The sequence below is a fragment of the Eleginops maclovinus genome, chromosome 20 (genome assembly GCF_036324505.1).
Source record: "Eleginops maclovinus isolate JMC-PN-2008 ecotype Puerto Natales chromosome 20, JC_Emac_rtc_rv5, whole genome shotgun sequence".
NCBI classification, from domain to species: domain Eukaryota; kingdom Metazoa; phylum Chordata; class Actinopteri; order Perciformes; family Eleginopidae; genus Eleginops; species Eleginops maclovinus.
Window position 1 is genome coordinate 24151048 of NC_086368.1, and position 20351 is coordinate 24171398.

General features: G+C 41.6%; 1 protein-coding gene and 1 non-coding gene across 3 annotated transcripts in view; one reads left to right on the top strand and one right to left on the bottom strand.

Moving 5' to 3' along the window:
- Positions 1-19268, top strand: part of fgd5a (FYVE, RhoGEF and PH domain containing 5a) — a 32627-nt gene extending 13359 nt beyond the window's left edge. Inside the window, exons 5-21 of one of the 2 annotated variants that reach the window (XM_063911802.1) lie at positions 361-391; positions 3577-3728; positions 4509-4665; positions 8993-9083; positions 9603-9653; positions 9843-9901; positions 10576-10647; positions 10820-10888; positions 14062-14145; positions 14240-14319; positions 14431-14527; positions 14777-14914; positions 15160-15262; positions 15354-15490; positions 16007-16135; positions 16425-16579; positions 17832-19268. In XM_063911802.1, the coding sequence (XP_063767872.1) occupies positions 361-391; positions 3577-3728; positions 4509-4665; positions 8993-9083; positions 9603-9653; positions 9843-9901; positions 10576-10647; positions 10820-10888; positions 14062-14145; positions 14240-14319; positions 14431-14527; positions 14777-14914; positions 15160-15262; positions 15354-15490; positions 16007-16135; positions 16425-16579; positions 17832-17868 (1642 nt within the window). In that variant the 3' untranslated portion in view covers positions 17869-19268. The remainder of the gene's footprint in view (positions 1-360; positions 392-3576; positions 3729-4508; positions 4666-8992; positions 9084-9602; positions 9654-9842; positions 9902-10575; positions 10648-10819; positions 10889-14061; positions 14146-14239; positions 14320-14430; positions 14528-14776; positions 14915-15159; positions 15263-15353; positions 15491-16006; positions 16136-16424; positions 16580-17831) is intronic. The other variant, XM_063911803.1, reaches the window with a different exon arrangement.
- trnae-cuc (transfer RNA glutamic acid (anticodon CUC)) lies at positions 15754-15825 on the bottom strand. The gene has a single exon. It is a non-coding gene; the product is annotated as a tRNA-Glu (tRNA).
- Positions 19269-20351: the final 1083 nt, after the last annotated feature.

A 20351-nucleotide genomic window follows, 5' to 3' on the forward strand; every position in this document is an offset into this window, starting at 1 on the left:
GTTGGATTTCCCATTTGCACACAGACACATTCACACTGCATCCAAATCTGAGGTTTTTGAGGCCTAGCATCGACTCTCCTATTCCTCTAACTGTATATCTCCTGCTCCTGAGCTAATTTATCCTGGATGCGGACTATCTGACAGCCAATTACACAAGTGTCTTATGTAACTTATTAAACACACCAGGCTTGCCCTTGCCCTGCTACACACTTAACCATTCTTCTGATGTACTTTTCCCATCATGCATAATTTAGATAATTTAATGAGTCTTGTAAAGAAGATTAACATAGTTGTGTAGAAGGTTGTAAATCCTTTTCACAGTTTAATTAAATCTTGTGTTTCTCTCTTCTTGTTTTCCAGACACGTCAGCGCCCTCAAGTACCTTCAAGAGGTAAGAAAAGCTTTGCTGTCACTCCATAAGCGTGTCACATTGGCTTTTAATGTCTCCTTCTTTAAAGCCATTTAAACTTTCTAAATGATAACATCACATCCTGTGTGTCTGCTCCCCATTCTCCGTCTGCATCTCCTGTCGTAAGCCTCTGTTCAGGTTTATCAATGTTGTTGCAGCAAGATCTACTTCCTGGTCTTGACAAAGTTGATGTGTTGCACTCTGGAATGGTCAGTTGTAAGATGACGCAGCGTGTGTACTGTGGGCGCTTTACTTTTGCTGTCCCTGTATCCTTACTGAACTCATACAATGATAAAGGACCTAAAGGTCACAAAGGGGCTGTTGGGCCCTTTAGTTGGTGCGGTGGTTGCACGATATGAACTTCATATGGCCTTAAAGGGAGAATATCCCCTTTAGAGGTGAAATGACTTCTGTTTATAGAGGATTTAAGGGTGAGCTGGGGTAAGCTTCATAAGGTCGGCCATGCATCATCACCAACTGTTTTCATCTACTTCCATCAATTCTCACTTACTGCCTGTCAAAACAAGATCAAAATCTCTGGAGGGAAGGGATTTACCAAAGGCACCACATAAACGACACTGAAACAGTAAAAAATCTAGAACGGTGTGTTCATGAGCTTTAGTTCACTGTTGTATTTTATAGCTCCAAAGCATTTAAACTACATGTCGATATCTGTTACCGAGTTGCCGTTCTGTTCTGACGTTTACGTACATTTTCGCTGTTGGAAATTTATTTTTCAGATTATTTTGACACCACATGAATGCAGCATAAATGCTCTTCCCTGCAGTGTTAATGAGAGTGAAAGATAATCCTTGAACGCCCCTCCACATCCAATCCACTCCAAAATTGAATTGGTTATTCCTTGGCTCATGCTACACCCATTCACCAAGTTTCATGAAAATCTGAACAGTTTTCCTACCATAATTTGGCTGACAAACAAACATAACCTCCTTGGCAGAAGTAACCATTATTTAATTTTAAAGAAAAGGGAAAGTCCCGCTGGAAAGGTCAGATAGGCAACACCTTTGGAAGAATGGTGAGGAAGAGTTGCCATTAAGGTGATGGTTGCCAGTACAAATCTGACAGGTAGAGTCATTGAACCAGGAGAAGCCCATCAGTCAGCCTGTACCTTATAACCTTGAATGAGGTCATAACCTGAATTTCTTACATGTGCCCACTCACCATGATTTATGAAAGACTGCTGTAGGCACACAAGCAGCTGCTTTGTGTAATGTGCAATTTGACGCCATTAAAACGGCAAGTAATGCAAATATTATACAACGGACGCCTCTAATATTCATAAATCTGCAATCTCATCATTACGCTCAATTATACTAATTAGCTGCTGCATGCCAAAGCACTGACAGAAACATATGCTGCAAGTCAATGTGGATATCAGCACATCAATGTGACAATTTGACAGTGTATCTTGAATTGTTCAATTATAATTTTCAGTGAAAATCCTCATTTTATTATACTTACCTTGGTTTGCACACCTCTTACCATCTGACCTATTGAATCTTCTTACCACCTTTCTAAGGTGACATTGAGAGCTATTTTGATCATGCTGCTGCATAATGCATAGCTGCTGTGTTAGGGTGTTATTATTCCTCAAACTTCAAACAGTGATGTGTTGAGATACAAGTGACTGTTTGTTGCAGACTCATGTCATAATTAGCATGAAACTGAGCAATCCAGCTGGGAAACACTCCAGCGGTACGGAACACACAGTTTGGGGTGTGAGGGGGGGTGGGGGGGGGGGGCGTTAAGTGAGAGGCACACATGAGCTATTGTTCTATTGTTTGATAAGAAATAACAAGAATACAAAGAATTTCCACAGCCTGTCTGCACATAGGAAGGGAGGCCGTGCTCCTCTTCTAAAGCCCTTTCCCTGCAACAGCTTCAACACATAGGGCTTATTATTTTGTTCTTGTTTGTAGCCTGTGACCTTGAACAGATTCTCTTTGCTCAGCTACGAGCGAGCATGACTACCCGCTCAACCAACTGCTTAACGTTGCTTTTGACCTGCCTGATGTGAGGGAATGAGGTTGAGAGCGGACCGGGGAAACATGGAGAGTAAAGCTCCTCTCATTCATGGATCTGAGTGTGTGTGTGTGTGTGTGTGTGTGTGTGTGTGTGTGTGTGTGTGTGTGTGTGTGTGTGTGTGTGTGTATGTGTGTGTGTGTGTGTGTGTGTGTGTGTGTGTGTGTGTGTGTGTAACCCGGGAGACAACCAGAGCTGTTCTTCTCCCCGGCAGATGTGATGAATGTTAACTCATATGCGATCGATTGTGCATGATGAACGGCGTGTTCTGAAGCACCCGGTATCACCGCATTACCCAGCGGCCGACCGGGACAACTTTATTTGGTTTATGTCTGTGCTTTACTCAGAACTGAAATAGATGGACTCCAGACATTTATCCCACACACACACACACACACACACACACACACACACACACACACACACACACACACACACACACACACACACACACACACACACACACACACAGGCTTTATATATATGTGACGTCTGTTTGCCAGACAGCTTGGCCCACAGAGACAAAAACACAGAGATCTTTTTGTACTTTCATCTATATTTTGTCTTAATTTGAGTAGATGAAAAACATCTCTTCTGGGTTTTTACTCCCGTGTGCCATAATTCTTCATATTGGCCCTCTTAGTGTCTGACACTGCAGCTATTAATGCCTGTTGCTTTTGTTTTATGTGCGCTGAATAGACTTCCGTGAACCTGAATTCCTTGTACATCAGTGAATTTTCGTCTCCAGTCTAAGGAGACATGAAATATGGGGATTTTGTACAAAAAAGCATTGTGTCATTGAGCACCAAGGTCTTTATGTAACAACACCTGGTGTGTTACTCTTGTACTAGCAGTGCCGCCTTTCCTGAATGCCTGGACAGAGCCCAAAGTGGTGGGGAGGCGCTGAGGTGATTTGAAGGGAGGGTGGCAGGAAGGATGTTTATGAGTATCTGACCTTCCTTCCAGGTTTCTCCCCCTTTTCATTCCTCATTGCCTTTAATTTCTCCTGCTCACTTCCTCCTTTTACCTTATCATTTCCTCCATTCCACTCTCTTTCTACCTCACATGTCTTTTTAATTAGAAATATCTCTTTCTAACAAATCCTTTTTCGCTCTTTGGTGCAGGACTTTAGGTCTGCAGTGATGGAGGCGGTGGGGGAGGAAGAGGAGCCTGTGCTGGAGGAGCAGAGGTTAGAAGAGATATTGGGCGTACTCCCCCAGGTCTACACCATTCACAGCAGCATCCTTACTGAGCTCGAGGAACGCATTAGTCAGTGGTAAGAAACACCATGGACATTACTGTTGGCTGTCCTGTGGCCTGTGTTGTGTGCTGCAGATGAAGCTTAGTTTCTCATCGTGGTATACTTAGTTTGTAGTACAGAAACGTTCGCCATCCTCCATTTAACACTGAGGTCACAATAATAACTATAACCCTGCTTTATAATGCATAGCAGGATCAAATAATACTTTGTCAGGTCATTCTTCAACCAGGAAGACGTGTAAAGCAGCAGATTCAAAGGTGATTTAGATGAACTCACTGGAAACACATAGAATTTAGTAGGTATGACTGTCTGTCCTTTAAAAAAGTACTTGTACTTTTCTGGCAGCGAGTTACAAATCTTCTTCACTTCTCTACTGTTTGGGCACATTACTATAAGGCATCCATCTGGCTTAGCATAAAGAGTTAAAGCAGGGAGAAACACCTAGCCTGGCTTTGGCCAAAGATTTTTTTTAAAAGATAGTGCAGTCACAATTAATGTTGCATACTTCAAAAGAAAAATACTTTCTATTTCTATCTACTCGCACAACTTACAACTGAAAGCAAAATGTTTATTCTGTTTGTTAAAGGTCGTCAAAATCATTCTGGGAAATGTATGAAAACTAGGGAAGATGGAGGCTGGTTGAGGGAAATTGGTTTCAACAAAACAAGTTATGGATTCTTTAAATGTGCTGCACATCATGGACTTTGTTTTGCAATGATATAAATAACAAACATTCCCTGTGCATGAAATTACTTAAGAAAATATACTTCATCTTGAATTTTTCTTTCTGTGTAGGGAGGAAAGCCAAAGGGTGGTGGATGTGATCCTGTCACGTCGCGAGGACTTTGGGGTGTTTGACACTTTTATCTCAGAGTATGACCGCAGCATGTTCTTACTGGAGGAGAGCTGCAAGGACAACCAGGCCTTCGCCAACATCGTCAGGAAATTTGAGGTAAAACACTGAGCAGTGAAACAAGATCCTGAGCAGACAAAGGGAGCTTTTAATTGGGTCTCCTGTCAACCGTTAGTCTTTGTGTCTATTCCCATTTTTTCCTTTGTGTTTATTATTTTACTGAGCGTACTGCAATAGATCCCCTCTTCAAAGGGGGACTGTAAGAAGTATTTTGACTGTCACATATTCAAACCTCGGGTTCAGTTTCTCAGTTTAGGCAGGGAAAGTTAAGCCTTATATGTGTTTCCATGGAGCAAATATGGTGCCTGGCATTTCCCCAGCGCCTTTAGCGGCTCTCAACTTAGATTTTGTCACCCAGCCTCCACATGGAGATAATGGCCTTTTCTAAACCCCATCTATCCCTCTCCTCTCCATGGGGCTGACCTTTCCGATGTCATGCACGCATATTTTATACCCACTCAACACCAAATACTCATTCTTTGTCCAGCATGGATCTCTTCATCCTTTTTGCTCCCTGGAGAGCAGGGAAGTGGGATTTTGGTGACAAGATCAAAATTCATAGCAAAGCTCATTCTAAACCCATCGCAATCATCCACAGATTGTGTGCCTGGTCCACTTTAAGCAACTATTTTTGATATATTGGATAGGAATGGGTATAGTTCAAACTGGTTCAATGTAATTGACTATTTTTAACTAAAGGCAGGATATTAAGAGAGCCTGAAGATAAGACCGAAGAGATAGATTTCTCATTTTCATGCAGCTGTGTCCTGGTCCATAGAATTGATTCACAATTTACCGCTATGTACCAGCACACAGGTCACCCTGAATAGTAAAATAGACCAAATGCAAGCCTATCCTGGTTTTCTGTTTATGTTAAACATTGCATTTCACAAAGCTTCCCACTCAACTCAGCACCTTTCTGCCCAAATTGTATGCATTACCAGTCCCATGCTGTATTCGGATTCACTATGAGTGGCTGACAATGCTTCCAGGCGCATCGAGGTTGATAAGAAAGAAACGGACAAGCCACCAACTGTCTCTGCTCATGAATATTCAGAAGCAGCTGCCCCTTCCAAGCTAAATGTTGGCTATGCCAGGATTCAGCGAAGCTTGTGTAAATAGAAGAGAGTGGAGGTGAGAGATGAAGACCCTCAAACATCACAATTATCTTTAGTATCTTACAAAGTGTCTTCGATAACCTTGATCGAAGTCGTGCCAGTTTAGATCTAGCCTCATGAAGTTGTTAATAGTCCCTTTTCTCACATCATAAACCACTAATTGCCACCTCGAGTAGCCATAAATGGATGGATTTGCAAAGAAGGATAAACGTATTAAAGGACATCATCATATCTAAGGACACACTTAGATTGTATTTTCTGCAGAAAGGTTTGTCTCATCTCATCTTGCACCTCTAAATTAACACCTTGAGGCATATTCAATAACCTATTCTCAGTCCACCGGCAGATTCACCACACCTGCCTCTGCATATACACATAGAACATTGTCCCATACTGAATATAAGGCAATAATCTGAGGTCTGTCCTCCCCAACCACCCCACACCAGGGCATTGTTTTTGTGTGTGATGGATGCTGTGTTGAATCAAAGCACTTCCTTGGGATTTGCAAGGTGTGTATGACCCCACTGTAATGAGGGAGAAGGAAGGCTGAGGGAGAGCAAGGAGGATCATAAGGGGTCATGGGACTCTCTACTGTGTGTACTACTGAGAGGGACCAATGATCATTTATCTGTTGGCTGTAGTGGAAACACAGATTTTTAAAACAAATTGTATTAATTGCTTACAGATGTTTTTCAGAATTTAAAAGTGTTATAGGGCGGTCATGGATTCAGTGGAGTGTTTCTTAGTTTGTCCATTTTCATGAAGGTACGCTCAATGACCTCGCATGTTTGCGATGATACACACGATTTTAACTATTTTATACCCTAGGTGAAAGCCTTCTTATTCTTCTTAACCGGCCGATAAATGCTTCTGTTACAAAAGGCTGCAGTAGCTTCTCTTAGGCAGGACACATTTTGGCCTTTACCATCACTCAAAAACTGACTTCATTAGAAAAGTTTGGTCTTATTTAGAACCGTAGCATCTGTAGATTAAATCCGAACCCAATATGTGATGATACACTAAAGTTAGATATGAGAGACCATTTCTGTTGCCACTATCTTAATTGTAATGGTGTGGGAGCGGGAGACACTCTGGTAGAGATATGTATTCTACTGCCTGACCTTTTTCATCAATTCATCGCTTTCTTTGTTTCATGACTGAACCCATTACCTCCCTCAACACGTCTTCTTCTGCTCTACCTTCCCACTTTATTTTGCTCCAAGCCAAATCCAGCAGTCTAAGTGGTAGTAATTTCATTGTAGATGTGGTGATGACAGTGATGAAGTAGCCACAGACTCTGATCAGATCAGAGCTAGACCTTTACACGATTAAAGCCTCCTCTCCACAGCCAGTTCCTTGTTTACCACACCATCTATAAACATTGGGTAACACAGTGCGGTGTGTGTACATATGTGTATGTGTGTACCCTTTGTTCGAAAGTGTGTGCTCCTCGTTGGAATGGTGTCTGATTGTTTTGCAGGGACATGTCCATACACAAATTGTGTGGATCTTGTGAAACTAGTTTATGAAATCCCTTTCCAGAGCATATCCACTTAGATTTATATTCATGCCTTGGCTTGTGTTTGTGTGAAGCCTGAGTGTGTTTTCTCTGGTGCAAGAAGCCCAGAGGAGAAGAGGAGGCTGTGCAGCAGGTGGACATAGAGCGATAGGGGGAGAGAGCGATGGAGTGAATTCCTTGTAAAGGCAGCTGGGCAATGAGGCAGACAGAAGCTAATTAGAGAAGCGGTCTCCTTTACAACTCCCCAATTAGATCAGTGTGTACATTTTGTGTGTGTGTGTGTGTGTGCATTCAGCAAATCAGCTGGCTGTGACAGAGTCTGAAAAGTGTTGGTGTATGTGTGTGTGCATGTGTTTGTCTCCCAGCTTGAGGCATCACCCGCTCCCTCTTCTCTCCTCCCCCATTTGGCTCGCTCACCCAAACAAACCACACGCTAATTACCATCTCTGGAAAGCCACTTCCTCTGAACAAGTGTCAATTGGATGACAATTTACAAGCCACACTTGAGTAGAGCGGATGTTCTGAAACCCAAGCTGGTCTAATAATGGAGAGCTGGTTATTATAGTATTCGATGCGTTCTGCAGAGAGCAGAAAAGGGACCGAAATTTAATTTGAGGTTGTTTCTGAGGACTGAAGTTATCAGAGAAGGATGAGACATAGAATAGGAACAAAGAGAGAAATTGAGTTTTTGTAAAGGCCTGCTCATTAAAAGAGGCATCAGCTCTTTCTTTTACTTTTGACTCCTGCACTCCAGATTGGGATAATGAAGACAAAGCGGGGTGTGTTTAACTCGCATCCCATCCCTACCCTTTACAGGCCAAATCAGTGTTATCTCATCCCTAGCGCAAGGTCTGTGTGTGTGTTTATCCCTGCTTGTGTATGGAGGGGCGCATCAATAATATATTGTTTGTGAATGTGTCCGCGACGAGTTCAGTGTGTGTCTGTGTGGGTCCTTGTCTGTGTGCAGTGTGTGTGCAGTGTAAATAAGATGAAGATGATGTTTCCCGAAGGGCGCTATCTATGCCTCTCTAATGAAAGATAGGACTTCATTGGATTAGAAAATGCTGTGTTTGTGTGTGTGTGTGTGTGTGTGTGTGTGTGTGTGTGTGTGTGTGTGTGTGTGTGTGTGCGTGTGTGTGTGTGTGTGTGTGTGTGTGTGTGTGTGTGTGTGTGTGTGTGTGTGTGTGTGTGTGTGTGTGTGTGTGTGCACGCTCTGTCCCCATTGCTCTTCTACCGCTCAGGGCATAAATACCTGTCAGGGACAATTAGATCCTGATAGATTTTCTAAAGCTCTCTTTGATTGGACCAATTTCTGCCCCTTTCACCTGCAAATGACTACTGTGAGGAGAAGAATGGGAGTTGTTCGGGGTTTTCTTTGCTGAGAAGGTGCGTCAAGGTCAGCCAGTCAGATGTCCCCTTGATCATAGTGACCTTGACTCGCAGCATCGCAGCATTATAGAGGTTACCTTCAAAGAGATGGGGTTTTCTAGGTGGAATGCCTTTTGACGACTAAACTATATCTGTTATCTCCCTTAAATGTGGGTGTTGTGTTATGTATTTTAGTGGTTTGATGTCAGTGGTATAGTTAAACAAATCAGTACACTAAAAACAACTTCATATAGGATATCCTACAAAGTGTCAAATACAAGCTTTGAGTATAAGTGAACGTAGCAATTTAAAACCATGTAAAGTTGTGATATCTGTATATTTAGTTTTCTTTTTTTTGCAGACAAGAAGCCCAGAAGAAGCTGAAATCCCACTGAAACACCAGCTTCTGCAGGTTATAGTGAGAGTGCTTCAATATCGGATGCTACTCACAGGTAACAAACAAACACGCACATACGAGAGGCTAATTAGTACATTTGAAAGCAAGCTTGCGTAATTTCCCCTTAACTAAGGCTATTGAAGCCCTTTATAACAACTATGGGATAACATTAGCCACTAAAACTGAATGTAACAGTAGAAAATGTGTAAAATAGGTAGCTATTTACGGTAAGCACTGCTAATGTTAGCTACGGTTAGCTATGCTAATGTTAATGTGCTAAGCCAATATAGGCTACTAAGGCTAATAGCAGGTAGCAAACTGCTGACTGTATTTAAGTGAGTTGGGTTTTATTTTCCTCACGAATTAAAGATATTTTCAGATATAGGAAGAATGTGCTATTTTTTCTTTTAAAACATACAGTACTCTTGTTTCTAAATGTACTATGCTAGAGACAACAGGTTACTAGCTCACACTGTCGGTATTAGCCTAGTTCTAGCCAAGCTGTACTTTACTTTACGTCACATTTGATTTTGAATGGTATTTTCATGTCTTGACATATTTTTTTCTTCTCCAGATTACCTGAACAATCTCTCTCCTGATTCTAAAGAATACGAGGACACGCAAGGTAAACCTGAACACCATTAAAGTCATGTTTTATTACCAGTAAAGGACATACTGAAACGCATGCATAGGCTACAGGCTGCAGCTGCTAAACATACATCAGGCCCTATTTGTCGACTCACAGTCACTGAGTGTGTCTTTATTGAATTGGGTTGCGCATAAATCTCTCTCTTCTTCTCTGTTTGTGTTGCAGCTGCCTTGGTGATCGTGTCGGAGGTGGCAGACCAGGCCAATGACAATCTGAAACAGGGGGTGAGTTTACTCTAGAAAGACCATGTGTGCTTATAACATTTACACTGTTATGCTCCTGTTGAGTTTGATATATTCCCAGCTCAGCGTGCTGTTATTGAGACACATCATTATATTCCGCTTGGCAATGAAAAAGCAATTCAAAGATGGAGCTGGAGCGTAAAGAAGTTACACAGCTGAGGTTTTCCTTTGAATCCTTCTTCTAAATGACACGAAACAGTGAAGGAGAGGTCTATCCCTCTTTTGGGAGACTGACCTCTGTAGCTTGTTGAATAACGCAAGCAGCGAGGAAAGATGATGTCATCATAAAGTCCCAGGTGTATCATTACAAAAGGAGCTGTGTAAGGTTGGACATGGCTTGTTCTCCCCCTCAAACATGGAGATAATTTACAAACGCTCTCGCCCCTCACTGTCAAGATCCCTTGTGCCTCCCTTTGGCTTGCCTCCCCTGTTTATCACACTTGCTTTTATTTCCTCTTCTGTGCACATGCACAGAATGACAGATAGTGGAAACAGAGGCTCCCTTTATCTCTTTCCACCCTTCTATTCAGTTTTCAGTATCACATCCCTTTCCGCCTCCCTCCCTTTCATTCACGAACAAACAGGGACAGTTTCATTCTTTGTCTCCTCTTCCGTCCATCACTGGATAATCTCTCCCTATCTCTTTGCTCCCTCAGGAGAACTTGCTGCGTCTGGTCCACATCGAGTACAGCGTGAAGGGCAAGAGGGACCTCCTGAAGCCCGGAAGGGTGAGCATCAAGTGGCCACTGTCTCCCTGTCAAAACACAGCGACACATTATTCTGTTGTGACATCTGAAGAACAACATTTGAAGGATTTGACAGGGTGTAAAAACAAAGTTGACGTGAGCAGCAATTTGAAAGCTTGAAATGTATTTCTTGTGTCTGTTGTTTCTTCTTCAGATGTTTGTCAAAGAGGGCACTCTGATGAAGGTCTCGAGGAAAAGCAGGCAGCCTCGACACCTGTTTCTGGTAATATTCCATATCACTCTTTAAGACACATCTCAAGACCGCAATATCTGTCATGTAGGCCTTAGACATACGTTTTCCCTTTTTGTGAAATGTGCATATTAGCTCACCTGCCATGAGTTGTATGAGAATGTCTATACCACTCCCACAATCTGTTAAACAGCAGTCAATTAGCTTAGTTTAGCACAAAGAAAACAGCTAGCCTGGCTCATTCTAAAGTTTATAAATCTGCCTCTAGTGTTGACTAATTAACACCTTGTTTTAAGTGTTCAATTTGTGGTCTACCAGAAGGTTCCTTGCTGGGTGTAAGACAGATAAATTTAACAAGATAAAACGTGTTAATTAGTTAGCTTGGATGAGGTGTTGGTAGGTGTATCTTTTACTTTGGGAAGAGACAGGCTGTTTATATTCTGTGTTGGACTATGTGGGTTATATCAATGTTCTTCTCTAATAACGCAAATAAGCACGTTACCCAAAATGTCAAACTATTTCCTGTAGATTGTTTAAATCCTTCCGCACCGTATGAAAGTATATTTTGTTTTGACTTGTTCAAACTCTCTAATTATGATATGTGATATTTAAAATGACTAATCAAACTTCAATCATTTTATACCAATTTAACCAAATTAAGACTGACTTTTTTGGTACCTTTATGGGTTTGAACAATATTTAGATGCACACTTTGAAACATAGCTAGCGTAGTCTGCGAAAATATGGTGGAATGTTGGGTGGAGGTCGATTTGTGAGGTAGGTGAGGTTGGGAGGGAGGGCACGAGGCCAAGGCTGTAAGACCTCCACTTGGCACCACACCCATCCAGAAAGGGCCTCCCTCTTCGCTCCACTCCTCCCCTCTCCTCTCAGGACTTGTTTTCCAGGGCCTCACTTCCTTACAGGATGTTTGGTGTGGGTCACTGGATGCTGGCTTCCTGTGTATTGGGAGGGGACTGACAGCAAAGTGAAGGCCAGACACCCTGTAGAATGCGGGGAGGGGGCGTTGGCGGAGGAGGGGGTGGTGGTGCTACACAAACACATAACGTGATACAGAGAAGCATACTCTATTGTTCCATGTGCAATCAGTGCTGTCTCATGTTATGAATTATGCTTGAGCTACATATCCGCAGGAGCAGCATTTTGGACTTTTGGCTGGTCCTTGTTGATCCAAATTCAATTCAACGTGAAGAAATGGATTTATGTGTCTTTTATTTTTATCTTCAGTTTGCCCTTATTCTCCCAGTCCTAAACAGGATTCCTGTTGACTGAAAAGGGCCGGTGGTTGAAGCTTGTAGGCTATTAAGAGTTATATAGCCATTCCATCTCTTGAACTTGACGGCTTCAGTGGGTCAGGTGTTATTTATGGGCTTTTAAGGAAAGAGAATCCGAACAACAGTGAAGATGAAAGCCATCACTCACCTCAGAGATGGAGGGAAGCTGCGGCCATGTCACAAGCCCGGGCTAAAAGAAGAGAGACAGGGGGTTGAATGAGTGAGATAAGGGATTAGAAAGAGGATGGAGATGGAGAAAGCTGCCAGAGGGAAGAGACTTTAAATGAAAGAAGAAGTCGAGTTAGAGCTTTGATTCTCTGCCCTCACCCGTTTGGGCCTTACTTGACCCTCCGGGTTAAGGCTGTTATTGTGCTGTAAATTCTCTAATTCCCTAGGGCTGGAATGGGGTTGAGTTTGAGCCAATTTCCCCAATTTTTATTATTTATTATTTAAATCACACTTTTGTTTATCAAACATTTTAATGCATACAAGGAGAAGTAGGTTTTTTTTAAAATATGTATTTGTATTATTATTTTTATCACAATGGATACCAAAATAATTCTCAAAACAAAATGTATTTACAACAAACAGTAGTACTTACACATAATGGAAAAAATAAGAAGACAAAGACAGGAAGTAAAACAAAGGTGAAAGACAATAAGAGGAGATAAGAAAGAATATTGTGTTTTTTATATTATTTTTGAGTTGTTCTGTTGTTGTTGGGAGGGACTGACCAGGCTGGTGTAAAGAGATGATTTGCTGTGGATTTACTATAATAAATGCAGGGTTTATATTCCATGTGGAAGACTGTGTCAGATGTGTGTCACTACTGTCTGTATCTGCATTAAAGACGTAAGCTTTTTTAGCAGTGTAAATTAAGTTATTGTGTTCAAGTTAAGGCTCAAAAACTCCAGCAGTGGGGCGAGCTTTGAAAATAAGCGGGATCATAAAGGCACAGGTCAGTCTTGGGCCTAATCGTACCTCCAAGGGGAATTAAATGAAGGTTTAGTGAGTTCTGTTGAAAGAACTGTTAAAAGTGCCAACAGGTCAAGTGGGTACATGTTGTGTCTCATCTAGGAAAGTCGTTTGTGTATTCTGTAACTTGGCACTTGGCTGGTTTCTGTGGAAGGAATCCTCGAGTAAATGAGCGGCGCAGGGTGGAGCAGACGAACTGCGGTGGCTGCAGCCCAGAGGTCGCAGGCAGGGCTCGGGCTTGGCTATCACGCTGTGTTTTGTCTCCAGCCAGTCAAGTCAAGTGAACCCGTTACTGCTGCGACTGTTTGTGTATTGTTGTTGTTGTGGTGAAGTTGGCCGGTTCCACCCAGTCCTGGTTCTCAGTGTAGCCTGGGAAGGCTGGGAGGGGAGGCCTGGAGCCCGGAGCAGGGTGGAGAATTCCTGGATGCTGCCTTTAAGGCCCCAGCGGATGTTTAGAGCACACGTTAGGTGTGACCCATGATGTCATCCCTTTTGTCTGGGAAGGAATGAAATGCCTTTCGTAACACAATGGACTTCTCAGTGTGTTCAGGAGATCACAATACTTTTGGTCTGACAAGCAAATAAACACTTTTAATGCCTCATTTTTTTTTTGTTCTGCATACATGGGAATGTTGTGCACCGACATGTGTGAACGCTGTGAAAGGAAACATGATCCAAGTAGTAAAGCACAGAAACTTGCTTTCATGAAAGAAAGAATAAATAGAGATGCTGCAACTGGAAGGTTATTCTCAGGGTAACACCCCCACCTTGTGGCAATATGGGGTTTTGCATCCTTGAATAGATGGGAATTTAACACATCGTTGTAATTAACAATAAGGTGTTACATTGTCATTTACCTGCTATCTTATTCTTATAATCAAATAAGAGTCCCCTAACATATTTGACGTTCTTGTTCCTCTTTCTTTATTTTTATATCAGATGAACGATATAATGCTGTACACCTATCCGCAGCAGGATGGGAAATACAGGCTTAAGAACACGCTGTCTTTGTCCGGGATGAAGGTAGATCTCTCCCATGACTGTCTCAGTTAATCTCCAACTTTATATATATGTGTGGTTTAACTGTGACGTGCGTTTGCCCCTCACACACACACAGGTGAGCAAACCCCTCCTCGACAACGTGCTGAACTGTCTGAAGATCGAGGTGTCAGACATCACCATAACGCTGTCAGCCAGGTGAGCATCTGACTAAACCTTAAAATCAATGTTTTTGAAATGGTTTCAAAATACTTTTCTGTGATGGTGGATGGATGGGGTATGATGGTTTTTGTTTTTCTGTCTCTTCAGTTCAGTGGGAGAGCGTGAGGACTGGTTCCACACTCTGAGTCGAGCTATAGCCGACCACGCTGCAGGGCTCTGTACGTTTGGTGGACCCTGCAGTGAGGTAAGAAAGTAAAGGGAGGCTGTTTTTGTTCTGGGTAGGTTTATAAAATAAAATGCAATAATTAAATGTTTAAAAATCTGCAATAATAAGGTGTGTTTCACATGCAGTAACATTTGCTTCGATAGATTTAAAATATATATATATTTTAATTGACTCCATGTTTTATCCAACAAAATAATCTGCTTGAATCCATATTTCATTGCTGATGATATTTATATAGCTAAACCTGGTCTCCTTGCCTCCCAACAGGCCCGTGAGAAGCTGTGGATGGCGCTGGGAGAAGCTGCTCCTGTGCTGGTGCCTGTTTCTCATGTGATGATGTGCATGAACTGCAACTCTGACTTCAGCCTCACACTGAGACGCCACCACTGCAATGCCTGTGGCAAGGTCAGATACACACAACTGTAAAAACTACTGTGACTTGTTCTTCAGTTATTTCATTTTGTTTGTACTGTTTCTGAACTGGACTAGGTATATTAATAAGAATAGAATACATTGCTATGTTTCCAATTAAACCAGTTGTCATTGTATCATTTGGTTCCAAGTATCACAAGGTCAAATATAGCCCTTTCTTTGGTGTAATCTTTGTATATTGTGATATCTAATTGTGTGTATTGTGTCTCTCTGAGCAGGTGGTGTGCCGAGCTTGTTCCAGGAACAGATACCCTCTGAAGTACCTCAAAGACAGGGTGGCTAAAGTCTGTGATCACTGTTATACTGAGCTCAGGAAAAGAGGTACCTGTCAGCTTTTCTGCATGTAGTGTCACTAGCTTGTGTACTTGTTCGTCCTTGATATGGCATTAACTGTGCACATATTAATCTGCAGGTGGCAGCGTGTCTGGGGCGTGCGGTAACTCCAGCCCTAGGACTCACCGGGCCAGCCGTCCGCTCTCTGCTGTCTTCCAGAGCCTGCAGCCCCCGAGCCTGTGGAAGAGCAGGAAGAGCACCTCCCCTCTCAACCAGGTGAACCACACCTTCCTTAAATACCTATTTTTTCATATCAAACCTACATTTGTCAAGGTCAAAGTAGGGCATTTGATGGTCCACACAATGTCTGTTTTAATACCACTTCTCATTGTACTTATGCTCAAGATAGATGTGAGGCTATAGACGGAGTACTTGATGGGATGAAATCAACACACATTTCTGTATAGTTCTACGTATCATTTAATGAAACCTGTGGTATCCAGTAAATAAAGTGAGATAAGGGATTAGAATAAAGTGTGTTCCCTGACCGGGAATCGAACCCGGGCCGCGGCGGTGAGAGCGCCGAATCCTAACCACTAGACCACCAGGGACCTGTGCATATCTTAGACCTGGAATGTGTGGGATGTTCGACAGCTGACAGCTAAAGAGCAGTGTCAAACAGCTGCCAGTGGGGTTCACTATATAACTCTGCTCCCTTTATGCTTATCTTCAGAGGCTTGTCAAAATGTAATGCAATCCTTCTAAATCTAATTTTGTCATTTATTTCATCAGGTGTCGCTTACCGTGGAGGGCTCCACCATGAGCGGCAGCCTGCAGCGCCGGAAAAAGAGCAAGAGGAAGTGGAAGCGACTCTGGTTCCTCCTCAAAGACAAGGTGCTCTACACCTTCACAGCCCCGGAGGTGAGGGGGCACAGAGTCTCCCACACCAGCCCCAAAACACTCAATTGTCACTCGCAAACTTTTTCTATCCTTTTTCTTATTCTCAGCTGGCCAACGCAGTAATTAACACTCACATTTCCACTGTTCAAACCTCCTCCACATGACCTATCAAGGGATTCTCTGTGCTCTTTCTTTGACATATGTGCACTGCTTTGTTCTTCTTAAGACATTCCTGTTATTTGCATATTTCTGTCATCTCATTCATTTGTTGTATCCGTGAGTTTAATGTCTTTACGTCCGGTTCCGCCAGGATAAAGTGGCTTCAGAGAGTCTACCACTGCAGGCTTTCACTGTCAAGCTGACCGAGAGGCCAGAGGGAGAAGCGAGCAGCAACGTCTTCCATCTGTATCACAAGAAAACCCTGTACTACACCTTCAGGGCGGATGATCCTAACACCGCACGCAGGTCAGCATTGACTCTTGTTATGATTTTTTTTTTGGAACGTTGGACATGCACCAATCAGTTATATAAGTTTCCTTGTTAGGTTGAAATTGGAAATGCTTTCTAATGTCCATGTCCATTTTGTATGTGTAGTGAGGGGATCGTGAGGAAATACTCTTGTATGTACGAAGTTATTTGCCTCTATAGTGTAGTTTCTTCAAACTCCTTTTTAACCTTATGGAAGATAGCTGTCTTAAGTGATAGTGAGAGGTTGGTAATTATACCTTTATTTTATTTGGTTGTACTTTTTAGCAGTATCTTTCGTACCTGTAAGAGATGCAAAGGCCCTAGTTTCCATTGTCCTCTACATGTTAAACTGACCTGTGCAAAATCAGAATCGGTTTTATTTACGAAGAAGGATTACACATACGAGAAATTTGCTTTGGTGTAAGTGGTGCATACAGAGACACAAGGTGAATCAATTAAATGTGTTCCATCTTATTTTCATCAGCGCTTTACACACTGCGGGCTTCCTTATCTCTTGAAAAACAGTTTGAAAGAGTGACGATTGCAAATGTTTAATCACACATGCATATGTTGTCAATATCGATGGAATGGATCAGATCAACACTGCAGATTATTTTTACAGATTAATATATTTTTTTATATCATGAAAGAAAATAGCAGGATTGTCTTCCCTAGTTTATCAAAGTCCAAGGTGGTGTCTCTTTTTTGTTTTGTCGGTCATGAAACAACAAACTACATCGACAGAAACTCCAAACTAAGGTCAATGCAATGTAGAAACAGTCACTCCATTACATGGTTTGTCCTCCAGAGGGCAAAGTTCATCTTTAGAGATATCTCTGTCAGTCAGTATCCTGACAATAAAAAAATAAAAGAACTGATCATAACAAAATGACATGAATTCTTTTGCAATACCCGGACCCCTAAACCTTGGCATGGCTTCTTCTTCACAAACACTGGATCCTTCATTTCCCATAATGCGCCCCTCCCTTCATTTAAAGCAGCAGTCAAGCTACAGCTACAGTGTAGTTATGGCAATGAACTTCTCCAACAATGCAACATATTATAAATAGCACATATAGGACAACAAAATAAGAAATAACACCAAAAAAAATGCCGTGTTGGAGAGGAGCTAGAGACACGGCAGCCATCTTTACACACTGAGACTAAAGGAAAGTGGCTCTGGTCATGTAAACCGGATGGAGTCCCCCCGTGAGCGATGGTGTTAATAGATATTTTTCTTGTGTTTTAGGTGGGTCAATGCCATGGAGGAAGCTACTGTTTTATAGCATCCGCTCAGGGAAATGAACAAGCCCTGCTGTGTGACTGCTAGGACTCCTCTGTGGAGCACAACATGGCTACCTGCTGCTTCTGAACTCAGACCTGCTGTGGAATATTATTATTTGATCACCAGGAGGGGATTTTAGACACGGCTGCCACCCAATGGTAGGAAGTGGGGGATGACACCTCATGGAAACGGCTCTGACATATGAAGACTGATCCATCTTAGTTCACATAAACACTTTATACAGGAGCAGCTTGGATACATCAAATGCTTCATCCAAAATAATCGATCTCCTTTTTTCAAGGCCTTTTTCACCAAAGGTCCCACTGGATTATTAAACTCCTCTTTTGCTCTGCAGAGGAACGTCACATCCTTCATTTTCTCACTCAGTTCCTGCTTGTGTTCTGTGATGGTTGTAACAAAACAAACACTCCCTGCTCCATAGTAAGTATTTGCAGCTAGAAAAAAGGGAAAATATTGTTCACTGTTTTAGAAAGATATTTGGTATTCTGAATATATATTGTGAAATATACACTTGCAGATATTGGAGTGAATTATAGGATTTGTTTGTGTAGAAAAAATGCTGTTCCATGATGATTTCAGGTCATCACCCCAGTGTGTGTACATTATTTCTATTCTTGTGGAGTTTTACACAGTGTAACTATTATATTGAATCTACAAAGCTACTGAATGGCCCTCAGCATGACATCCACTCAGCAGTATTTCTAAAGATCTGAAAGACTCTTTGTATTTGAACATATAAGTTTTAAAGTGCCGATTGATTTCCTCCAGTTGAATGCAGTGCACTTTGCAATTGATGATGAATGTGCCTGAAATTGAATTGTACTCTTTGTTCTTTATATTATCAAAGTACTGTACTACTGTCATGTCTTCGCAAGAGACCTTGATAACATTAGCTTTTTATCTACTCTTATATACTTTACAGACAAGTAACATAAGAATATGCTGTTGTGCCATTTTTTATTAATGCGTTTTTCATGCTGTATATATATATATATGGATATGTATACACTGCTGGATAAAATCACACTTACTTAAAGAAAACAACCAGAGGAAAAATAAAAAGTCACTGTTATACTAGCTAGAATCTGCCAGTGTTAAGAGTCATCTGAGCCCATAATGTCTGCAGAGTTTCACTGCTGTTTAAACTTTTTTAAATAACCTACCTAAAGGCATTGTGCTGCTCCCTTCAGAATGCATCTGTACCACATGTGATCTTTCACCCGTTAAACCGCATTATTTCTAAAGCACTGTTGAGCTTTTCTACCTGTTTCTTATGTGCCATACCTATAGTGTTTTTCGGATTGTACCTCTTGCATATAGTGCATTGTAAATGTTAATGTATATAGATACATATAAGAATAAACTCCTTTAAAAAGTTTACTTAATGTGCTTTATCACATGAAGCTGTTTCGTTATGCTAAGCGAGAATGGTTTCCTTAACAAGCCTACTACAAGTTTAGAGAGCCCCCTTGCTTTCAACTACAAAATGTCACACAAAGAGACGTGCATATACAAGAAATAGACCACAAGAAAACACAAAATGACTACAAAAGTTGCTAAATAACTACAAAAAGGGGGAAAGATTTAACACAAAGAGACAAAAAACAACCACATAGAGACACAAAAATATCAACAGACCGAGGAAAACAACCACATAAGACACAAAACAACCACATAGAGACACAAAAATAACAACACACCGAGAAAAACAACCACATAAGACACAAAACAACCACAGAGACACAAAAATAACAACACACCGAGGAAAACAACCACAAAAAGACACAAAACAACCAAGAAGACACAAAATAAAACCACAGACAAAAGAACCACCCAAAAGACACACAGATGGCTAAGAACAGACACAAAGACACACCACAAGACCACAAACAGATACAAAACAACCCAAAAAAACTCATAAAAACACTAAACTACAGCAATTACAACACAATTTGTGGTATGTAATGACTACAAAGACACGTCAGAAAACAACTGGTAATGATGCAAACAAACTACCAGGTCTGCACCTTTGTAGGAGAGGTGGTGCTGCCTATTGCATATCCGTGCCAAGGGCCCATTATGTAATCCGCCTATGATTATAAGTTGCAAATACAGCTCCATTAACACCTGTGCGGTGATAGCCATGCCATACAACATAATCAGTACCTTTATGAAGAGCTTTTTTGTTGGGCAAAGGTCAGAAAGGTTGCTACGCACGGTTAATTAGTGACTTGTGTTTTTTATATACACGATAGCTCATAAATTGTTCATGCATTTCTATTAAACCTCCACATCTACGAGTACAAAAGCGATGCACACTCAAAATATACAGCAGTAAATCAACAGCCTGACGGAATCTCTGCAGCTATAATTATGAGCCACACAAAAGAAGAACTTAATAAAGGGTTTAAGCTGTGCCCTGTTTCACTAACAGACGTTACATTTATCCACTGAAAGTGATCC